At 43.6% G+C, this 18,230-nt stretch overlaps 1 protein-coding gene across 1 annotated transcript in view; it reads right to left on the bottom strand.

Annotated features, from left to right (window-relative positions):
* YWHAG (tyrosine 3-monooxygenase/tryptophan 5-monooxygenase activation protein gamma) overlaps positions 1-17,587 on the bottom strand; it is a 32,939-nt gene extending 15,352 nt beyond the window's left edge. The window contains exon 1 of the mRNA XM_065418186.1: positions 17,492-17,587. Coding sequence (XP_065274258.1) covers positions 17,492-17,578 — 87 coding nt within the window. The 5' untranslated portion in view covers positions 17,579-17,587. The remainder of the gene's footprint in view (positions 1-17,491) is intronic.
* Positions 17,588-18,230: the final 643 nt, after the last annotated feature.

Here is an 18,230-nt window from a genome sequence, read left to right as displayed (position 1 = left end):
AACAATGTATGCTTCACCTACCACCTACTTCATATTGTGCTCGTGGCTGCAGCAGCATGCAATCCGATAGGACTGAATGAGGATTTTACTCAAACTCTGCTGCAGTAGTCCTCAGAACCCCCACTCCCATACACCTAGTGTACTCATTTATGTCTGTGCAGAGTGGTTGTAAAATGTTATTGTGACGCATGACCAGAAAGGGTTAAGTGTTCTGCAGGATGAATGACTCAAATTCAACCCTTAAAAATATATGGGAAGATTATGTTAATAACACAAACATTTATATTGGTAAAGCTCAATAATGTAGTCAAACAGTCCCTGTATGCTGTATCCTGTTAATTCAGAGATCCAAAAAAAAAAACCAACAACAAAAAAAACACTTAGCATTTAAATGAACTGTAAACATAGGAAATCACTGCATTCATCTCTCTGAAGCGTATAGCAAATCACCTGCAAATGGTGGAAAAACAGGCAATTGCCTTATGTTAATAATGTGTGTGAATAATTACCAGGTGATGCTTAGGAAATGAGGGCCTATTGTTCACTGAGGGACTCCAACCTGTCAAAGAAGGCCTGAATTGTATAAAAGATGTTTGGGTCCCAATCCTTTTTATCTCAGATCTGCTTAAGCTTCATCAGGGGAAGTTTGAGTTGCAAGATTGAGATCCCAGTTAAACTGGAACACCTTGAATAAGATATTGGTCATTGGACTATAATATATGGACTAAATTCTAAAAACTCTTTGCAACTACAAAGCTCATCATCTAGGCTATGAACCTGAACTTCAAGAATTGAATCACTCTTATGTCTTTATGTATATTGATCTTTTAAACATCCTCTCCTTTTTTAAGAAATGTTAGTTTAGTTAATAATTGGCTGTAAGCGTGTATTTGGGTAAGATCTGGAATATTCATTAACCTGGGAGGTAATGTGTCTGATCCTTTGGGATTGGTAGAACCTTTTCTTTTATATGACGAAAAGGATTTTCAGTAATCTTCATTGTTCTTGACTTGGGTATCTGGGTGAAGGCCTGAGGCTGGGTTACTTTAAGGAAATTGTGTTGTTGGCTTCTGGGCAACCAGTGAGGTAATAAAGAAGCTGTTTTGTGGTGGCTTGGTAAATCTAAGTATTGGAATATCCACCAGCTTTGGGGCTTGTCTGCCCCATTCGTTGCAGTTCATCCTAATTGAGTGACCTCAGCTGGCTCCCCTGGGACCCCAGTCACAGCAATCAAATCAGAATGGCACAAACCTGCTTAGCACAGGTCCAAACAGATTACACATTATGCTCAATGTCTTAGAAATGCTTAAGTGGAATTCATTTACTCTTGAAGTCAATCCTCTGATATCTGATCTATGCCCACTACTTGGCACAGGATTGTACACTCTCCCAGTGGTCATTTTATCAGCACCTACATGTGGAGAGTCTTGCATAACCATTCTTCTGGATATCATGCCTGTGTTCATTTACATCTGCATTTTTTTCCTGCAAGTTAGCCTTATTTTACACAAAAAGAGGAATAGATGAACTTTTCCTTCCAAGTAAGATCTTTCTCATGTTTCTGTACTGCTTAAAAGAATGGGCCTGGACAACTGAGAGTCCTTGGGTCCCTTGTTCAAATCAAGTTACCTGTGACCAAGTTCATCAATTCAGCACCAATGACACTAAGCTCTCAGTATACAATGCCACAGTCCTCCTTAAGTTACATACATGAAGAGCTCTGTGCAGCTCAAAAGCTTGTCTTTCACCAACAGAAGTTGGTCCAATATAAGATATTACTTCACCCACCTTGTGTGTCTGTAATACAGTACATCTAAGGCAACAGACTTTGGTTAAACACTGAGCTAGCATGCGGTTCAGAATCCATATCCACATCACCAGGGCCATGCTTGCCACATATTTTGTCACCATTGGTATCCTGGGTTGCTTGTGTGCATTTTTTTTTTTTGCAATGAAAGATGTAGTGTGAAACTTTGAGACCTTTCATCCTGTGCACTTAGTTTAGTGAGGTAGTTAACTTAACCTGCATAACATCCAACATTTCTGGTGTTTACACTAAGTTTGCCTGTTTAAATTGGGCATAAAAAGGAACTTCATTTAGAGATAACCAAAAAGAGCATTACAGTAATTTAGATTGACATTTTATTGTAGTAGGCAAATAAGAATAGAGTTTTAACTTGTAGACTTGTGCTGCAGATGCATAGATGCTTTCAAACTCTAATAGAGCCATGGCATAAATGCTGTGAACAGATGTTGCCAGAAGTTTACTTTGTCTGCATTTTTAGTTCTAACTATTAGTTCTGGAGTTGATCCTTCTGGCTTAAACAAAAAGCCAAGTTAGCTAAACCTTCATTGATGTAGCCACTTAATTGTATCCTAAAGATTTTTTTACTCCAAAGAGATCATTCCTCAAAGATCTGATACTCTCTGCTCATCACCAACATGACAGAGCCCTTTAGAAATTAGATGAAAACCTGGCTCCACTAAAGTCAATTGCAAAACTCACTGACTTCCACAGGGTGAAATCCTGGCTCCACCGAAGTCAATATAAGTTTTGCCACTGACTTTAATGGAGCCAGGGTTTCACCTTATGGATCAGATTCCAGCGGACAAATGGACAATTACTTCAGCAGCTTATACTACTTTACTCCAGTTGAGAATCTGGCCCTGAATTTTCAGCCACTACTGACAGCTAAGTGTTAGCCCAGTCTAGTGGTGTGGTCTACTTAAAAAAGTTTCCATGCCCATGTTCAAACATACAGCACTACTGTAGCTGTTCCAAAATTACCCATCAACTACTGATAGTTCATAAAAGCACTTCCAGGTACTCCAGAACCACTACTGTCCAAATGGTGAAGCATCTACCAGTGAGATTAACCACTGACAACTAACCTAGTAGTTTGGATTTCTAGAGACTTGCTATGGCCTACTAAAAGCCAAATCAAAGAAATACCGCCATGCAAAATGGCTGTGTGTCAGGTGCTTTGGTGGAATTCAGTCATGATACACAACCATGAAGGCAAAAGAAATTAGTGTGGGGTTACAGGCAAGTACAAGATTTTTGTACTACTAAAGTTCTGCATTCAAAATACATAGCAGATAAACACTTGAGGGAGGAGAGAACGTAACACAGGCTTCTGTTTTGGGGGGTTTCTTAACTGGTTTATTTTTTAGTAATTTTGAGTTTTATGTAGAGGTCCAAAAAACCCACAAACACAGGGTTTGAGACTCTCGGTTCAAACAGCACTGCATTAAAGCATACTAGGGAACCATTAGTGTGCAGGAGCAGGTCTACACAGGCCAATTAATACACGTGTTAGCGTGCTTTAGATATCACATCCCAGTCCACATTACTGCTCCACGTAAACAAGCCCCTTAAATACAAGCAAACATTACTGGGGTTTATTGAATAAATACCAATTTCATTTTTTTTTTTTAGTATCATGGCGTTCTATTGGTTAAAACTAAAATTAGAAGTCCTAAACATAACCCACGAGGCACTCACATTAAAGCAATTGTATTTACTTCACGTCTCCTTAACAGGAGTTTCTCTTATAGCCAGGCACTGTAGCTGCCATTCTTAAGTGACCCACAGTGAGAAATTGTACAACCACTACACTATTAATAAATACTTTGGTTTAATACTTTCCCAGGTCTCTCACTACATAGAGATAATATTTAAAACACCCTTGTTTTTGGCCAACACCTGGCTGCGCACATTTACGGATCCAGAAGTAAGCGTGGCACAACCCCTGGAAGTTTAACCCCATCCCCGCGGTGCTGTCTCTGCCTCCTCACTCTGGCAATTTTCTTCTGTATCACTGCAGCTGCCTCTGCAGTCAGCTGCTCAACAGAGGAGTTTCTCTTTAGCCATGTGGTCAATACCATGCCTTCAGCTGCATACTGTCACTGTCCTATTTCCAGCCTTGAAGCAGTCTTGCACCACTTGTGACAGCTGGTTGTCGCTTACCCAGTAGCGAGTTTAGAGAGCCAGTATATGCTAATTGGACAGACAAGCTGTATGTTCTCACTGTTCAGAAGTCAAGAGTTGGGTTCTCTGGTTAATGAGACATTGTGAGTTGCAATTCATATGAGATAGTTTTAATAGGTAGTGAACTGTAAGCCTCAGAAGGATTAACAGCTGAATAGCTAAAAGTTGGCAGGGATTTTTTTTTTTTTTTTAAACAGTCTGAAGGATTCAGAAAAAGTGAATAAAATATAAGATTAGTCTCAGGATTGGATGCTTTGCTATTCACATGAAACATCCTTGTATGTACTGGCAACTGTATCAAAAATATCTAGTGATCCTCTCTCAGGCAAAGAGCACAAGGAAACTTAGAAGTGGTACCCCATTAAGCTTCCATACTTGTAGCCATCGGGGCATAGGCCCGAATACTACAGCTACTAAAAGGCAATGCTTCCACATACATTAAGGCAACTCCACCATACCATCCAGTAAAAGACAGTGGTACTTAAGTGTTATGGGAGGTTGCAAAGACAAGTGAAACATCATAAAAAGAACGGCATAGTCTACATTTTTAAAAGCCTCAAAGAGCCACAGAACATTGACAAACCAACTTACTTTCTGCCTCAACTCCACCCCAACACAGACTTCCCATTCAAGCACTTCAGTGATGACATCGGCTCAGTACAAGTACATGCAATGACTCAGTATGCAGTTGTGGGGTAGTAACCTTGGAGACATTCAGTGAAATCCCTACTTGTGGATAGTTCTCCAGTTTCCCCCCAAAAGAAACCTTTTTACCTTTAAGACTTTTTACTAACGTCAAGCAGCAGTTGAGACTGCCACGCAAAGACCACTCTTGTTGCTGCTACACATTTACACTGAGTTATTGTTTAAGAAGTCGTTTGATACAATTAACAATTCTGCATACCATTGAGTACACTTACCATCCAGGAAGGGAATACAGAAACCGTGAGGGAGGTGAATGCTAATTAGTGTAATAAAGTTAGTTTTGGACTGGAAAGAAGTTGAGACTGAATTTCTTCAGCAAGAATAAGCCAGTACGTTGTGGGGAAGACACTCCCTGATAAACAGTTAGTTGCATATTCACTTTTCAGCTGGTTTGTGTCCCAAACGCAGATTTGTGTAATTCATCCATCCCACGCTCTGGGCATTCATTCACTGTTCAGAGCATGGAGAGGAGGTCATACACATGCTCTTCCCCAGGCTTTATAACATAGCAGTCAATATTAACAGCAGCAAAGTGGAAGCTGAAAAGGTGGCAGAGGCATGTGTGTGCAGACAGGAAGGGGAATGGGGTGGACCAGAGATTCTGTAGTAGTGTTCTTCGGGCCACCCAACTCTCCCTTGAAAAAGGACCAAAAATTTTATTTAAGCAAAACGTAAAAATCCCATTTAAAGAGTCCTCTCAGAACCCTGGCTTACCCAAACAAGCCAATGTTTTAAAAAAGTAAATGGATAGTGTTCCTTTTGGATATGTGGAGTAGCCACTGAGGACAGTTCTTGGAAACAAAGGTGACCAGCTTCCGTCTCTTTCAAGACAAGAGAGGAAGGGTGTCCATTAAAATTTTTTTTTTTTTTTTACACAAAACTGAATGCTAAGGTTCTGGCAAAGGAGAATGGCTAAAGCCTGGTGACCACAGAACAGATGACCTAAAGGTCCACACCTATGTTAAGATTGACTCTGGAAAGATGTGACAATCAGGTTCAAAACACCCTGAAACCATAACAAAAGCAGAGGTAAAGCAGAAATGCCATTCTTAATTTCAATTGTCTTTAAGCATCACATCAAGTTATGCATTACACACAGGCGTTTGTCCCCTCTAATGTTAACAAGTCTTACAATGGGTTCCTTCCCTTTTTGGCAAGATGGCCATCAGCTAAAAGCAATGTAGCTCAGTTAGGGACCCTGGCTGCCACAAGAGATGTAAGAAACTTTGGTTCACCAGAATCAAGCAAGAGATTAAACACTTAGTCAACAACCTCACATTGGTTTAAAGGGGTTTTGTTTGGAATCTCTAAAACAAAATATTTTACGTTAGGTTTCCAATACACTGTCTGGTATGAAAGCTTTCACAACCTTCTCGGGGGGGGGGGGGGGGGGGGGAAGAGAAGAGGGAGTCAGGGAGAGAATTTAAGTGGCAAAGGAAAGAACATTTCATATTGACTGGAATGAAATACTTGGAATAATATTAAGTTCCAAAGAACAGGCCATCTCAAGTTCATGTGAGCCAGCAAAGTATGGTATAATTGCTGAACCCTTGATACTTTCTGAAAGCACCAAGGGTACACTAACTACTCAAAATGTCAAACCAAGAAACTCAAGCACGCTCATGCTAACACCACAATATATATATATATATTTTTTTTAAATAGTGTTTGTTTGAGACAGAATAACCATGGAAATTTAGTATGTCAGCTGCTCTTCAATGACCCATTCAGACGTGAATGAGATCTAAAGCTTGTTATTATGGCACATGGGAAAAAGTCTGACTAGTATTATCATACTAATCAGTTTTAGTGACAGAGGAAGAATCATGGCACATTTTAATTAGTATGATGCTGCTTGTAAAAGGAACCGAACATGCTTAAAGTAGTATACATTAAAAACCCTTATAACTCCACTGGCTACAGCAAGCCTAATTTGTCAATATTCGCGAGGCTTGCTCTTCAGGAGAAGGCCAGCTGAGATCTGCATGCAGAAGAGGGTAGCTTTCTTTGTTCTGAACTCTTGACCACAACCAATAGCCTTACTTCGGATGAAATGACAGCCCATGGAGCCTCATTCCACCTGCTGAAGCCCAGTTGTACATGTGCCTTTAAATGTTAATCCCTGACACTTATTAAAGCTAAAGACTAGAAATCAAGAGCACAACCATATGATGAGATGACCAAAACAGGAAGCTAACAGTAACTAACAGATACTTCCTCTTAATCTTTTGTACGTCCTCAGTGTGAAAATCTGAGTACTTTACACTTGAGAATACTACCAAACCCCAAGTAAACTCAACAAGGAATGCTGCCTGATTTAGGTAAGCAGAGAATCATTAAGATACCAAGTTTAAAAACCAAACTGATAGTTTTAGGCATTTCCCCATACTCTTTAAGGAAGTATATTCCTTGTTTGGAGCCAACATCAGCACTTATCAAAAGGGGAGACGGCAGTGATGAGGTGTCTCACTATTTATATCAGACCTTGATTTAAGAACCACAAATGAAAACCAGAATGCTAGCTTCTGGCTACCAATAGCCGACTGGGTTTACGATCAAGCTGGAGAAAGTTCTAGTTTGTTTGAAATTTTGCACTGCATTTTCTCAGGTACTGGTTTACATTGATTGCCGCCAACTCCTTCCTGTGCCTGTTCACTCTCTGAAGTGGTTTTATTGCCTTGAGAGAATTTGTTTGTGCTTTATGAAGCACATCAAGTCCTTGGATAAAGTGGCACAATAAAATATCAGATCTTGAAAACCTTTTGTCCATAGCAAGTAACAGACCCATGAGTTGGAGAGCAGCAGCTTGAAACAAGCATGACCTTGGTCAGTTTCACTGCTTCCCAACAAAACAGCCCTAAAGTTGAGCCATCTAATTCATTTCACTCTACTGCTCCTAGATTTTTTTCTTGAAGTGACAGAGTAAGGAGTCTCTCCACTCCTCTATCCGGTGCACCAAATAGCAGCAGAATGTGTTTTTTACGGCTGCTAAGGGGATACATTGTGAGAATTACAAATGACTAAACAGAAGACCCCCGCAATATTGCTATTTTTTTTCCAAAAATGCTGTTAGACTGCATTAACAGCAGTGGTGACACTGACCAGAATTGAACCATTTTCACTCTTCTGCATCTAGGAAAGTTTTGAGTGGCAGTAGAGAGTAGGGATCTGAAGACCTCCAAAAAAAATGCATGGGTAGGGAGGAAGAGACATGAAAGTCCAGGTAAAGGAGTACTCTGAAGGGAAGCAAAGCAGAAAGACAGGGAAAGCTGTGAGATTCCCCCTAGTGTGACCTAGTATGAAAAATGCAAATGTTTGTGTATTATTGTCATTGTATGCAACATCTCTAGGGGGAGACATGATTAAATGTTAAATTCTGGGACCCAATGTGCCAGATAAGAATGAACATTTGAGTGGGTTTCCTAGGACATACTTGGAGGAGGTGAATGCAAATTCCCACCTCCAGAGCCAACCTTTTGAAGCTATGCTTGAGGAGAAATCCATTGTGTGCTGATTACCTGTTCCCAGGGACCCAAGGTTGAAGGCCCAAACTGTATAAAGGAGGGACTGATTCACAATGGGTTTCTGTTCTGAGCGAAAGGTGTTATGAACTTGTAACAAGAGGAAAATCCCCTATGTGGGGTTGAAGGACTGACTCCTACCAGAGCCCTTGTGGGACTTAGGGCATGATTTCTGGTAAGCTTATTAGCACACATGTAGGTTCTTTATTGTTTTACTAGGTTCTCTCTGTAATGCTTTCACCTGAAGAATAAATATGCTTGCTTAGAAAGAGCTGTGTGGTACCTTATAGCTATGGGAAATTATGCTGTTTATAGCCTCTGAGGTGAAAGCAAAGCAGATCTGCTTACAGCCAGCAGCAGGAGAGACATGTGTCTCCGGCAAAGAGCGGCAACAACTGGGGAGCCAGAAGCCTAAGAGAAAAATTCCTAGTCCCAGCAGCTGAGCCCAAGATAAACTGGATGCTTTCCCTTATCCCGCCTGACACCACCTAAGCCCTACCACAAGCAGGGTCCACAGACAATAACATGCTAGCAACATGAGGAGCAACCTTCCCGCACTGAGAGTGGTGTACATTAGGTCTCTCAGCAGGATACTGGACTTTAACCTCAATGCCTCCCCCCTCAACTTTGATAACTTCTCTTGTAGGTATCATCCACAGTGTCTGTTTGTGGATAGTGAAACCAGTTTGGCCAAAAGCCATGGGGCAAAATGGAGTCCTCAGTTTAAGCCAGATAGGACAAACCAACAGCAGCAAAGGTGTCAAATAATGCATGTTTCAAGATAGCATGAAGACTCAATAGGATGTGCTTTATAGACTCATAGACTCATAGACTTTAAGGTCAGAAGGGACCAATATGGTCATCTAGTCTGACCTCCCGCATGATGCAGGCCACAAAAGCTGACCCACCCACAACGGAATCTTCCAGCCTGCGACCCTTTAGTGGTCCATTTGCAGGGAGTTTTCTGATTAATGGTCTGTGTGGAAGTAGGGTGTTAAGGTCGCATAAGGAATTCTGTGATCAATTTAGATTGCTGTTTCTATAGCTGTTTGTGGGACTGAGTGTTTGACAGAACATTTTTCTTCTAATTGCATTTAGCAGCCTCTGCTGTAACTTCGCTGTTTTGGAAGAATGACCGATGTGTCACCAGTATGCCAGTCAAGACTACGGCAAGGACAAAAAGGGTCTGATGGGTAGGGAGGGGAGGGCAGCATCCAGCTGACCTGTGACAGGCTCTAAGGAGAATGAGCCAGCTCAGATCCACCTATGGATAGTTAATTGCCTAACCAGTTGGGCAGCAGTTTATTAGGTCTAGGTGCTCCTTACCTAATGAAGGCTTATGAGAACTCAGTCTAGCCCCAGAGCAGAAAGGTTCTTCCTCAGGGCAGCTGGTTAGGAAGCTACTCCCCATGGTGTCTCCCTGGAGAACAGAGCAACAGGTCCAGAGAGAAGGTGCTCCCAAGGCAAGGGACCAAAGCAGTCCAGGAGAATGAAGTGGGTGTGGGACCCCCTGAGGAGCTACTAGGGAGTTGCTCAGCAAAAAACACACCATTGGGGGGGGGGGGGGGGAAGGGGAAGACTGGCATGTGGCTGAATGCCTAGCAGAAACCCAAGCTCCAGGAAGGGAATCCAGCCTAGGGGTACTCAAGGGTGGTGTGTTGTCATTGGAGCAACTGAGTAAAGCTTTTGGTTGTTGTGTTGTCATTTTCCATTAATGGAGACACAACCTTCTAAAGAGGGCACTTTAACACTGGAAAGCCTGCTTGGACTGTTTTCTTTCACCTGGGTATAAACAAGAGGCAGGGATCACCTGCGGCCTGCACCTGACTGCAGGGGGTACATTGGGGTGACCTCCACACCTTTACAGGGTCCGTACACCAAGTACGGATTTTATATGTAGGTCGTGGTGAAGCTTTTTGCAGTCTTCTGCAAGAGTCTCCAGCTCTTGTAAACCAGCCATCCTTAACTGGCAGGGTGATTTGCTCCAGCAAGTCCCAAGAGTAATGCTACACTCACCTTGACAGAGCCTCCTCACTCTTGCACCCAGTCACCACCGACAGTGCCTGACTACCTGCGGAGTTTCCTTTATCTAAGGAGACATTGTCTACATCTAGCCCTGCCTTGCTATGTTACAGTGTTATTCAGATTCAAAAATCTATGCACCTTATCATAACCACTCATTGTTTTATATTACTGTTAGCTGAGCTACTTGTACTGAAGTGCTGCTGAGTATGGCAGCCAGGTATATACTTCAAAAGCAAATCCAGTGCGTTTCTTCTGTCTTGCAAATAAATCTGTAGGTTTTTCCAAGATGTACATGTTAAAGAACTAAAGTCAGGGGAGTTCTGCTGGGAGGAAGCAAGTGGAGAAGACTCCAGGCTTTGGCTGCTGAAGATGATGGCCAGTTTTTAGAGAGATTTCCTGCTCCCATTTTATTTACACAGTGGTGTGTGGTTACCTATTCTGTGAAAGGAGCTGTGGGTGTGGCATCACCAACCGGATTTGAACATGGGCAAAACCAAAGTGTCAACTAGCCACTCAGTACACAGCTTTGAACAAAGTACTTAAGGCAGATATGCAACAGAGTAGCTATGTTTGCTAAGGCAAACATCTTGGTAGACCCAAGGACTCCAAAGCTAACAGTCTGTCTCTACCTGAGACATGAGCCAGGCTTTCAAGCAGAGAGTTGTAACACAACTGCATCATCTGTGGACTGGGCACAGAGAAGATCACCACTAACCCATGGGTTGTATTTACCTATTTTAATGTTATAAAAATATAGACTAACCCTCAATGACAGTAGGATGGTCTGTGGCTCTATTGGGTTACCTTGTTTCTTTTTGTAAGTCTTAGTCTACATTGAAGCAAACAAATACTTCATTAGTTGGGTTAGAGAGTTTGAGTGTTGCACCACCTGTTTCTTCCAGATTACAACTTATTCCAACTCTCTGAGCAATACCAAGAAGTACCTACACGAGTGTTATTGCCGACAGCTTGAGGGAATTACATGATAACAAATTAGCAGATCCCTTCTAGATACAGAATTTTTTTTTATGTCAGTCTACCATTTGTATTACAAATGTAAGTGCACAAAAATCAGAAAGTGAAAGAGGCTACAATTATGGCATAGCTTTCCACACGCAGATTCCACCGCTGTCTCTCTCAATTCCCGCAGCTGCATAAAATAGGTAGCCAAACATTCAGAAACTGATTTTTCTTCATTTTTAGCTAGTTCAGCCAGTAAAATTATGCCCCACACAGTTCAGGCTGCTGCCCAATTTGCCACAGCATCCAATACTGGTGTTCCATAAAGAATTTGGTAGCTTTGCCATAGCATTTAAGGTCAGTGTACCATGACCCCTTTTGTGGCTGCACTGAAATCATGCAAGGCAACAGCAGGAAAACATGGGACCAGAAATTCAAAGGGGTTCAGAGAAAAAAAAAGACAGCTGCATAAGTTAAACCTTAAGAGAAGCTTACAATTTACAGGGAGTGGAGTGCTGGCATATCAGGCTCAGAAGCTCAGTATCTTGTCAGAAGCCTAACTATTTGGAAGCCCCTTCTTAGGGCTCATAGCAACCTCACTCAGTTATGATGCATGCCCGCTGAAAGACCCCTTCTTGTGGCAGACAGGAACCAAGATGGCCAACACCTGTATCACCTCAGCAAAAAGAGCCACATGAGGATTTTTGCAACTGCAGAATTCAGAGAACTTCAGCGAGGATCCTTAGTAACATTAGTTCACTCACCGGTGAGCTAGCCACAATGAATGCTGTGGATACCATGTGTATAAAAAAGATGAATGGTATTCACGAAATCCTAACAGACTAGCACACGTTAACAGGTGCTAAGGTTACAGGGAAGAGTTGTAATATATAGAACTTTAACTATGCCCCTTGTGCCTATGCGAACAGCTTTGGCTCTTTCACATTTAAGACTTTAGCTACACAACCATAATGGTCTAGATTTCTCTAGAAGTCATATTAAGACTACTTGCTGTCTGCTATACGCTAATCTTGATTCTGCCCTTAGTGCCTATCATTATAATCTTACTACTTCAGTATACATCAGTAGATGGTACTCTGTCCTGATACCAAGAACATTTCCAATGTGACCTCCTGTTTGATCCTCTGCAGCCACTTCCCCTGTGAATCCCCTACTTCTCATTGTGCTCCCCTCCGAGATGTGGTTACAATCACCTCCCGCACTCTCTCACTTCCCTTGAGTTTGGGGAAGCCAAAAAGATTTAAAAATTAGTCATCTTCACAGTCCAGGTTCTACACAGCTCCATTCCAGATCACATATTTGCTCTAGTTTTCTCCTTCCCTATGCCTACCAATTCACTCCTCCTAGTCATTCCGCACTCAGTAGGTTTTTCCCCCATGTTGACAGTTAAGACTGGAACAGCCTCTCCAATATTAGTCAACCACTCTTCCATAGCCCTTTCTAGTATTTTTGCTCTTCCGTGAGGCCTTCCGATAAGCCAAACATATGTTACATGATTAAAATTTGAGCTTTTCAGGACCAATGAGAAACTTGCAAATTATTCACTCAAACTGAGTACAGCCGAAATAGGTACAAACCCCTCCCCCAAGAACATTTTGTACTTCGTGTTTACTGATGTCCTCCCCACTCACTGTGGCCTACTAGTGTTATGTTCTTGATCCAGTAGAGATTGTAAACTCCAAGCAGCAGTAATCTCTGATATTTATCTATTTGTATAACACTATGTACAGTTATACTACTATAGATTACTCCTAGTCTATCACACTAGAGCCTAATACTATTATGTAATACAGACATTTAGATGCCCGGAATCAAGTAACCAGGGAGTCAGCCAACAAGAGACATTTGTTGAAAACTTTTAAAGCCACACCTAAATCCATTCTATCAACTTGTGTGTGTGGGTTTAGACACAGCTTAATGATTTCCTGTAACAATAATATTTTGGACACCTGCTTTGAGAGAAACAATCATATAGGATTTATTAGTTTCCCTGAACTTTCCATCCCCGAAAAGTCTACTGCTGGATTTGTTAATTTAGTTAAGTGAAGACTGGTAAATTTCTCTCAATGTAGCAAATATGAAGGTGATTCAGTATTAAAATGGCATAATTGAATTTCCTTGGAGATGACAAATTTTTATAGGAGACAAGATGTGACTGAAGCTAGACACAACCAGGGAGATCGTTTGGACTGCTCTTGTTACATGCTGCATAAATGCAGTCCCTATAAAAATATTGCTCACAGAACACTGAATACAAAGACCTGAAGCCTTAAAATGCTGCCAAAAACTGCCCTTCAAAAGTGAGTTTCTTACAGATAGTCAGTGTTCACTGAAAGTCACCTCCGTCTGGCAGGACGGGTGGAATGATAAGGCTGAAAACTATAGTATAGAAGTGCCCCCCCAAAGGCAGAAACAATTCCCCAAGCATCACATGACTTGGATGGTTGGAAGGACTCCACCTCTGAAAAGCCTGCAAAGGCGTCACCATTCCATTACAGCTAATGGATATTGATTTCTCTCTCGTGGCATAAGCAGCTATATAACAGCAAGCTTTAAGCTAGGTTAGGTTAGCCTCCTAGAGACCCAATTCAGAGCAAAAAACAGCTCACTTCCACTTAAGGCACTGACAGGGTTCCTAAGTGCCCGTACTGATGTTCTGTTCAGAGTCTTAGTAGCCTACTCAGGGAGAACCTCCAACCTTCTCTAGCTGGCTTTTTAGAAATCAAGCTACGAGTTGACATTATGACTGACTGAATAGTTAGAAGAATACAGAGACTATACACAGAGAGACCAATCAAGAGCCTTATAAGAATATAATTGTATCCTGATCCTCCATGGCAAATGCAACACAGTATACTCCACTTTACTGGGACATCTCAATAAGCCTAATGAGCTCAAAGTCTAAACAGTAAGGCTAGGTCTACACTGGGGGGTGGGTGGGAGGAGAATCGATTTAAGATACGCAAATTCAGCTACGGGAATAGCGTAGCTGAATTCGATGTATCCTATTCGACTTACCCCGCTGTGAGGACGGCAGCAAATCGACCGCCGCGGCTCCGTCAACAGCGCTTACTCCTCCTGAAGAGGTGGGAGTACGCACGTCGATTCGGGGATCGATTTATCCGTCTAGATGAGACGCGATAAATCGATCCCCAAGAGATCGATTTCTACCTGCCGATCCGGGTGGGTAGTGAGACTAGCCCTAATACTAACCTGCTTAAACAGAATCACTAACACGTTCTGTTTGCATATGCCCTGTCTAAGTGCATCAATGGGTTAAGTGGTTTTAGCAAGTTAAAAATCCTGCTTTTAATAAAGATGGTTCCTACTAGAAAGTCAAGTGTTAAAACACTGAATAATAAGATGACTGCATTTTCATTCAGTACATTTTTCTTTTTAAGCTTTTTCAGAAGGCTTCAAGAGTACATTCTCCTTGCAATGATGGGTTACCCAGTGAGTGATTTAATCAGAAGGATTCTACTGTACCAAACTGATTCTGAACCCCTTAATAGAAAGGCTGCATTTAAGATCTCCCAAAAGGATGTGTTGGGCTCATTTAATTAGGTAACTGGAAGCTGCATCACATACAATCAGTCATTAAGTTACTGATAAAATTAAATTTTTGAATTGTCATTTAAAAAAGCAATTATACTTCAAGTATCTATTGTTCACTATTAGCTATTGCTCTCTACTTAAGAGTTTCTATTAACAGAACAGCCACCGCAAATATTTAACGTTTTATCATAAAAACTGCTTTGTACAACAGGAAGCAAATATGAAATTTTGATGTAATAAAGCTCGTTATTTGCCTGTCAGGACGTGGTAGGCACCAATTGTGGAAGGACAACTGAAAAAGACCTAATAGTAGTTTTCTGAGGGGACTATCAATCCAGTTGGATCACTGCACTATTACATTTCAGCATTACCTTGAATATATGCAATTGGCATCCTCTTTGCTACCACCTGGGTGCATCGCAGCTTCTTTCATTGAGAGACACATCAATGTGTGTTGCTACGGAAATGAGTGTGAGGTCACAAGCCTCCTGCACAATTGGAGTTGGGGGATGGGATGGGACAAGTATCAGGCATAACTAAATGTGACAAGTCCACTGATGGAATGGAGCTCAAATTTAAGCAATATTTTACAAGTATTGTAAGAACAAAGCTCTTCTTTTTGTTTGCTGCAGGTCAGAGGCTTTAGCACAAACAGTCTCAGTGTGAATCAGTTTCTAATGGCTGAACTGCATCAACTGGAGATGCAGCATTATCCCAGATTGCTGTTTCAGGGATGGCCAATAAAAGGTTAACCCTCTCCTAGATGACATGAGAATTTTTCTTTTAAATCTAGAACTGGTGTAAGAGTGCTAGTCAAGTTTTTGCAGGAATGGAAATACTGCAATAAGGCTACTGCTTGTTATGTCCTCAGCCACATTACAGTCTGCTTTGCCATAGTAATAGATACATTACCCATATAAAATAAGGTGTAATACTTGCACTCCTAGCAAGCCGCTGCCTTAAACTGATAAGTGAAGCGATCAGTATAGACACACACCTGTATAAAATTCATATTGCAGTAGAGAGGAACATCAGATATTAGAATCATTGAGTACTGTCAAGCTAATATCTTATTCTGATTTTTCCGTATTTCATTTGATATACCTCCTCCTTCCCCATTCTCAGTCAGGTTTTGACAGTTCTGTCTGTTCAAAAAATGCAAGATTATTGACAAAATGGTGCAATATAGGCACAGAGAGCTGCATCCTAGACAGACTGCGACATTCCAAGATCAGCATTCACTTTTCTTCAGCAAGGGAGGACACCCCAGCTTCTCTTAAAGGCTCAGACCTGACTAACAAGGCAAATATAAAGAACAGTTTTCCCCTTTAAAGCAACCCCTCCCTCCCTCCACCCAGTCTAGCCTCTCTGCAATATGACAAATGCAGAATCTTCTGGAATGACTTGATACTGCCTCCCACGATTGCTTTGTTTGCAAGATCAGATCAGAGTGATTTCTTACTTATTGATTTCCAAATGATGTCTGCACTTATTAATAAGGAACATTAAGTATCACAAATCAGATCAGTCTGATAAATGCAGTGTCTTTATTTTAAGAGTGTAAAATGAAAATAAGGCTAAATCCATAAATCTTGAAACAAACATAATACAAAATAAACAAACTTAGATCATTGAAAAGACATGTATATGCTCTTCCCAAATACAGGACAATACAGGACAGAAGACATGAAAAAGGGATGCATGAGAGAAACTGGGAGGTGTTTAATAGCTATAGTGAAAGACATGCATAAAAATCCCTCAGTGTGATTTTATATAAATGACACACACAATTATGAATTCCCCTGAGCAGCACTGTGACCTCTGAGAAAGCAATTTAAATGATACAGTGAGATCAGGTGCTAGAGACAACATGCATGTAAATCTCTAAGATGAGGTTTTATAGGTACAATCCAAAGATCTCAGGTTCCAGAAGGCGGCTCCCTGAGACCTGTCAGGAGAAGCAGTTTAAGGGAGGTGGCAGAGGATGATGGAGGATGTGTGTAGGGGGGGCACAGACTAGCTGAGTTAATGGGAAAAGCTGGCAGGGAGCGGCACCGCCCAGATACAAGGGAGGGCGAGGAAGGGGAAAAAAGCAACTGCAGCTCTACAGCTCCAGTGCTCTTTAGACCCCTTTGGGGAAGCCAGGACTAACTCACCCCCCTCAAACCCCCCTCCAAACACATGGCATGGAAGAGCTTAGCCATAAGTCACCCACAGAGAAGCAATACGTGGAGGTTTCCCCTCTCCTACGCGTGTCCCCTCTAGCGCTTCCCCATGACACCCCCACCCCAGAGGGGGACAATGCCCCCCCAGGCCCAATGAATCAAACCCCGAAAACAGACAGGGAGGGAAAGCGACCCCAGAGACCCCCCCGCCCCCGGGAAGGGGTGAAGGGACAATAGCCGGGGAGCCCCGCCCCGCCCAGGAAGGGGGGTGGGGTGCTCGAAGGGAAGAGCAAAAGGGGGCACAAGCCTGACAGGCCATTTGCGGGGGGGTAACCCCGTTAGCTGAGGGGGGACCCCCCAAACCACGACCCACGCTCAGCTCTAGGGGGAGCCGGAGACTCGCTCAGCGCCAGCTCGGGGGGCCGCTGTCCGGGGGGGGACCGGCGGCAGCCCCCAACGGTGCCCGCCAGGCCCCCCCGGAAAGGCGGGGCTGGGGGCCCCCACGCCCTGGGGTGAGCGCCCAGCGGGGGAGGGGAGGCAGGACTCACGTTCTTCATGGCGGCCGCCATGTCATCGTAGCGCTCGGCTTGCTCGGCCAGCCGGGCTTTCTGCACCAGCTGCTCGCGGTCCACCATCTTCCCGGCCGGGGCGGGTCGGAGCGGGGCTGGGCTCGCGGGCGAAGCGGAGGGAGAGGCGGCGGCGGCGGGCGGCTCCCTGAGCGCGCGGCGGCGGCGGCGGGGCAGCTCCGGCTGAGGCGGGTCCTGCGGCTCCGGCGGCGGCGGCTGCTGCACACCCGGCTGCTGTGCGCGCGCCGCCCGCGACGAGGACAACCCCCCTGCGGCCACGCCCCCTGCACGCGCGCCTCACTCCGGCACCGCCCCCCCCGCCTCTCCCGCGCGGGGCACTGTGGGAGTGGTAGTTCTGCACCCGAGCGGGCCTCAGCCTGAGCCTGCAGAGGAAGACTCCATTTCCCAGTGCGCCCCGCTCAGGGGCTCAGTGGAGGAGTGGGGGCCCCCCCTCAAATACTCACAGCCTCTCTCCTCTCAGTGTCACCCCCAGGCTGTGGGGCCCAGAGAGGCTGGTTCACCCCCCACCCCCAGCAGGTCTCTGGGCACAGCAGCTGGGCCCAAGTGCTGACTCACCAGCACAGCCTCCTGGCAGAGCTGCAGCTGCTCCCCCCACAGCCCAGGGCTCAAGGACCCCCCCCACACACACACAACGCCCCCATGCAGTGTAACCTGGGGCCAGCCACCACCTCCATGGACATAGGTCCAGGTTAGGGTTGCC

This window comes from Emys orbicularis, chromosome 17 (assembly GCF_028017835.1).
Source record: "Emys orbicularis isolate rEmyOrb1 chromosome 17, rEmyOrb1.hap1, whole genome shotgun sequence".
NCBI classification, from domain to species: Eukaryota; Metazoa; Chordata; order Testudines; family Emydidae; genus Emys; species Emys orbicularis.
This window is presented reverse-complemented; position numbering and strand designations above follow the sequence as displayed.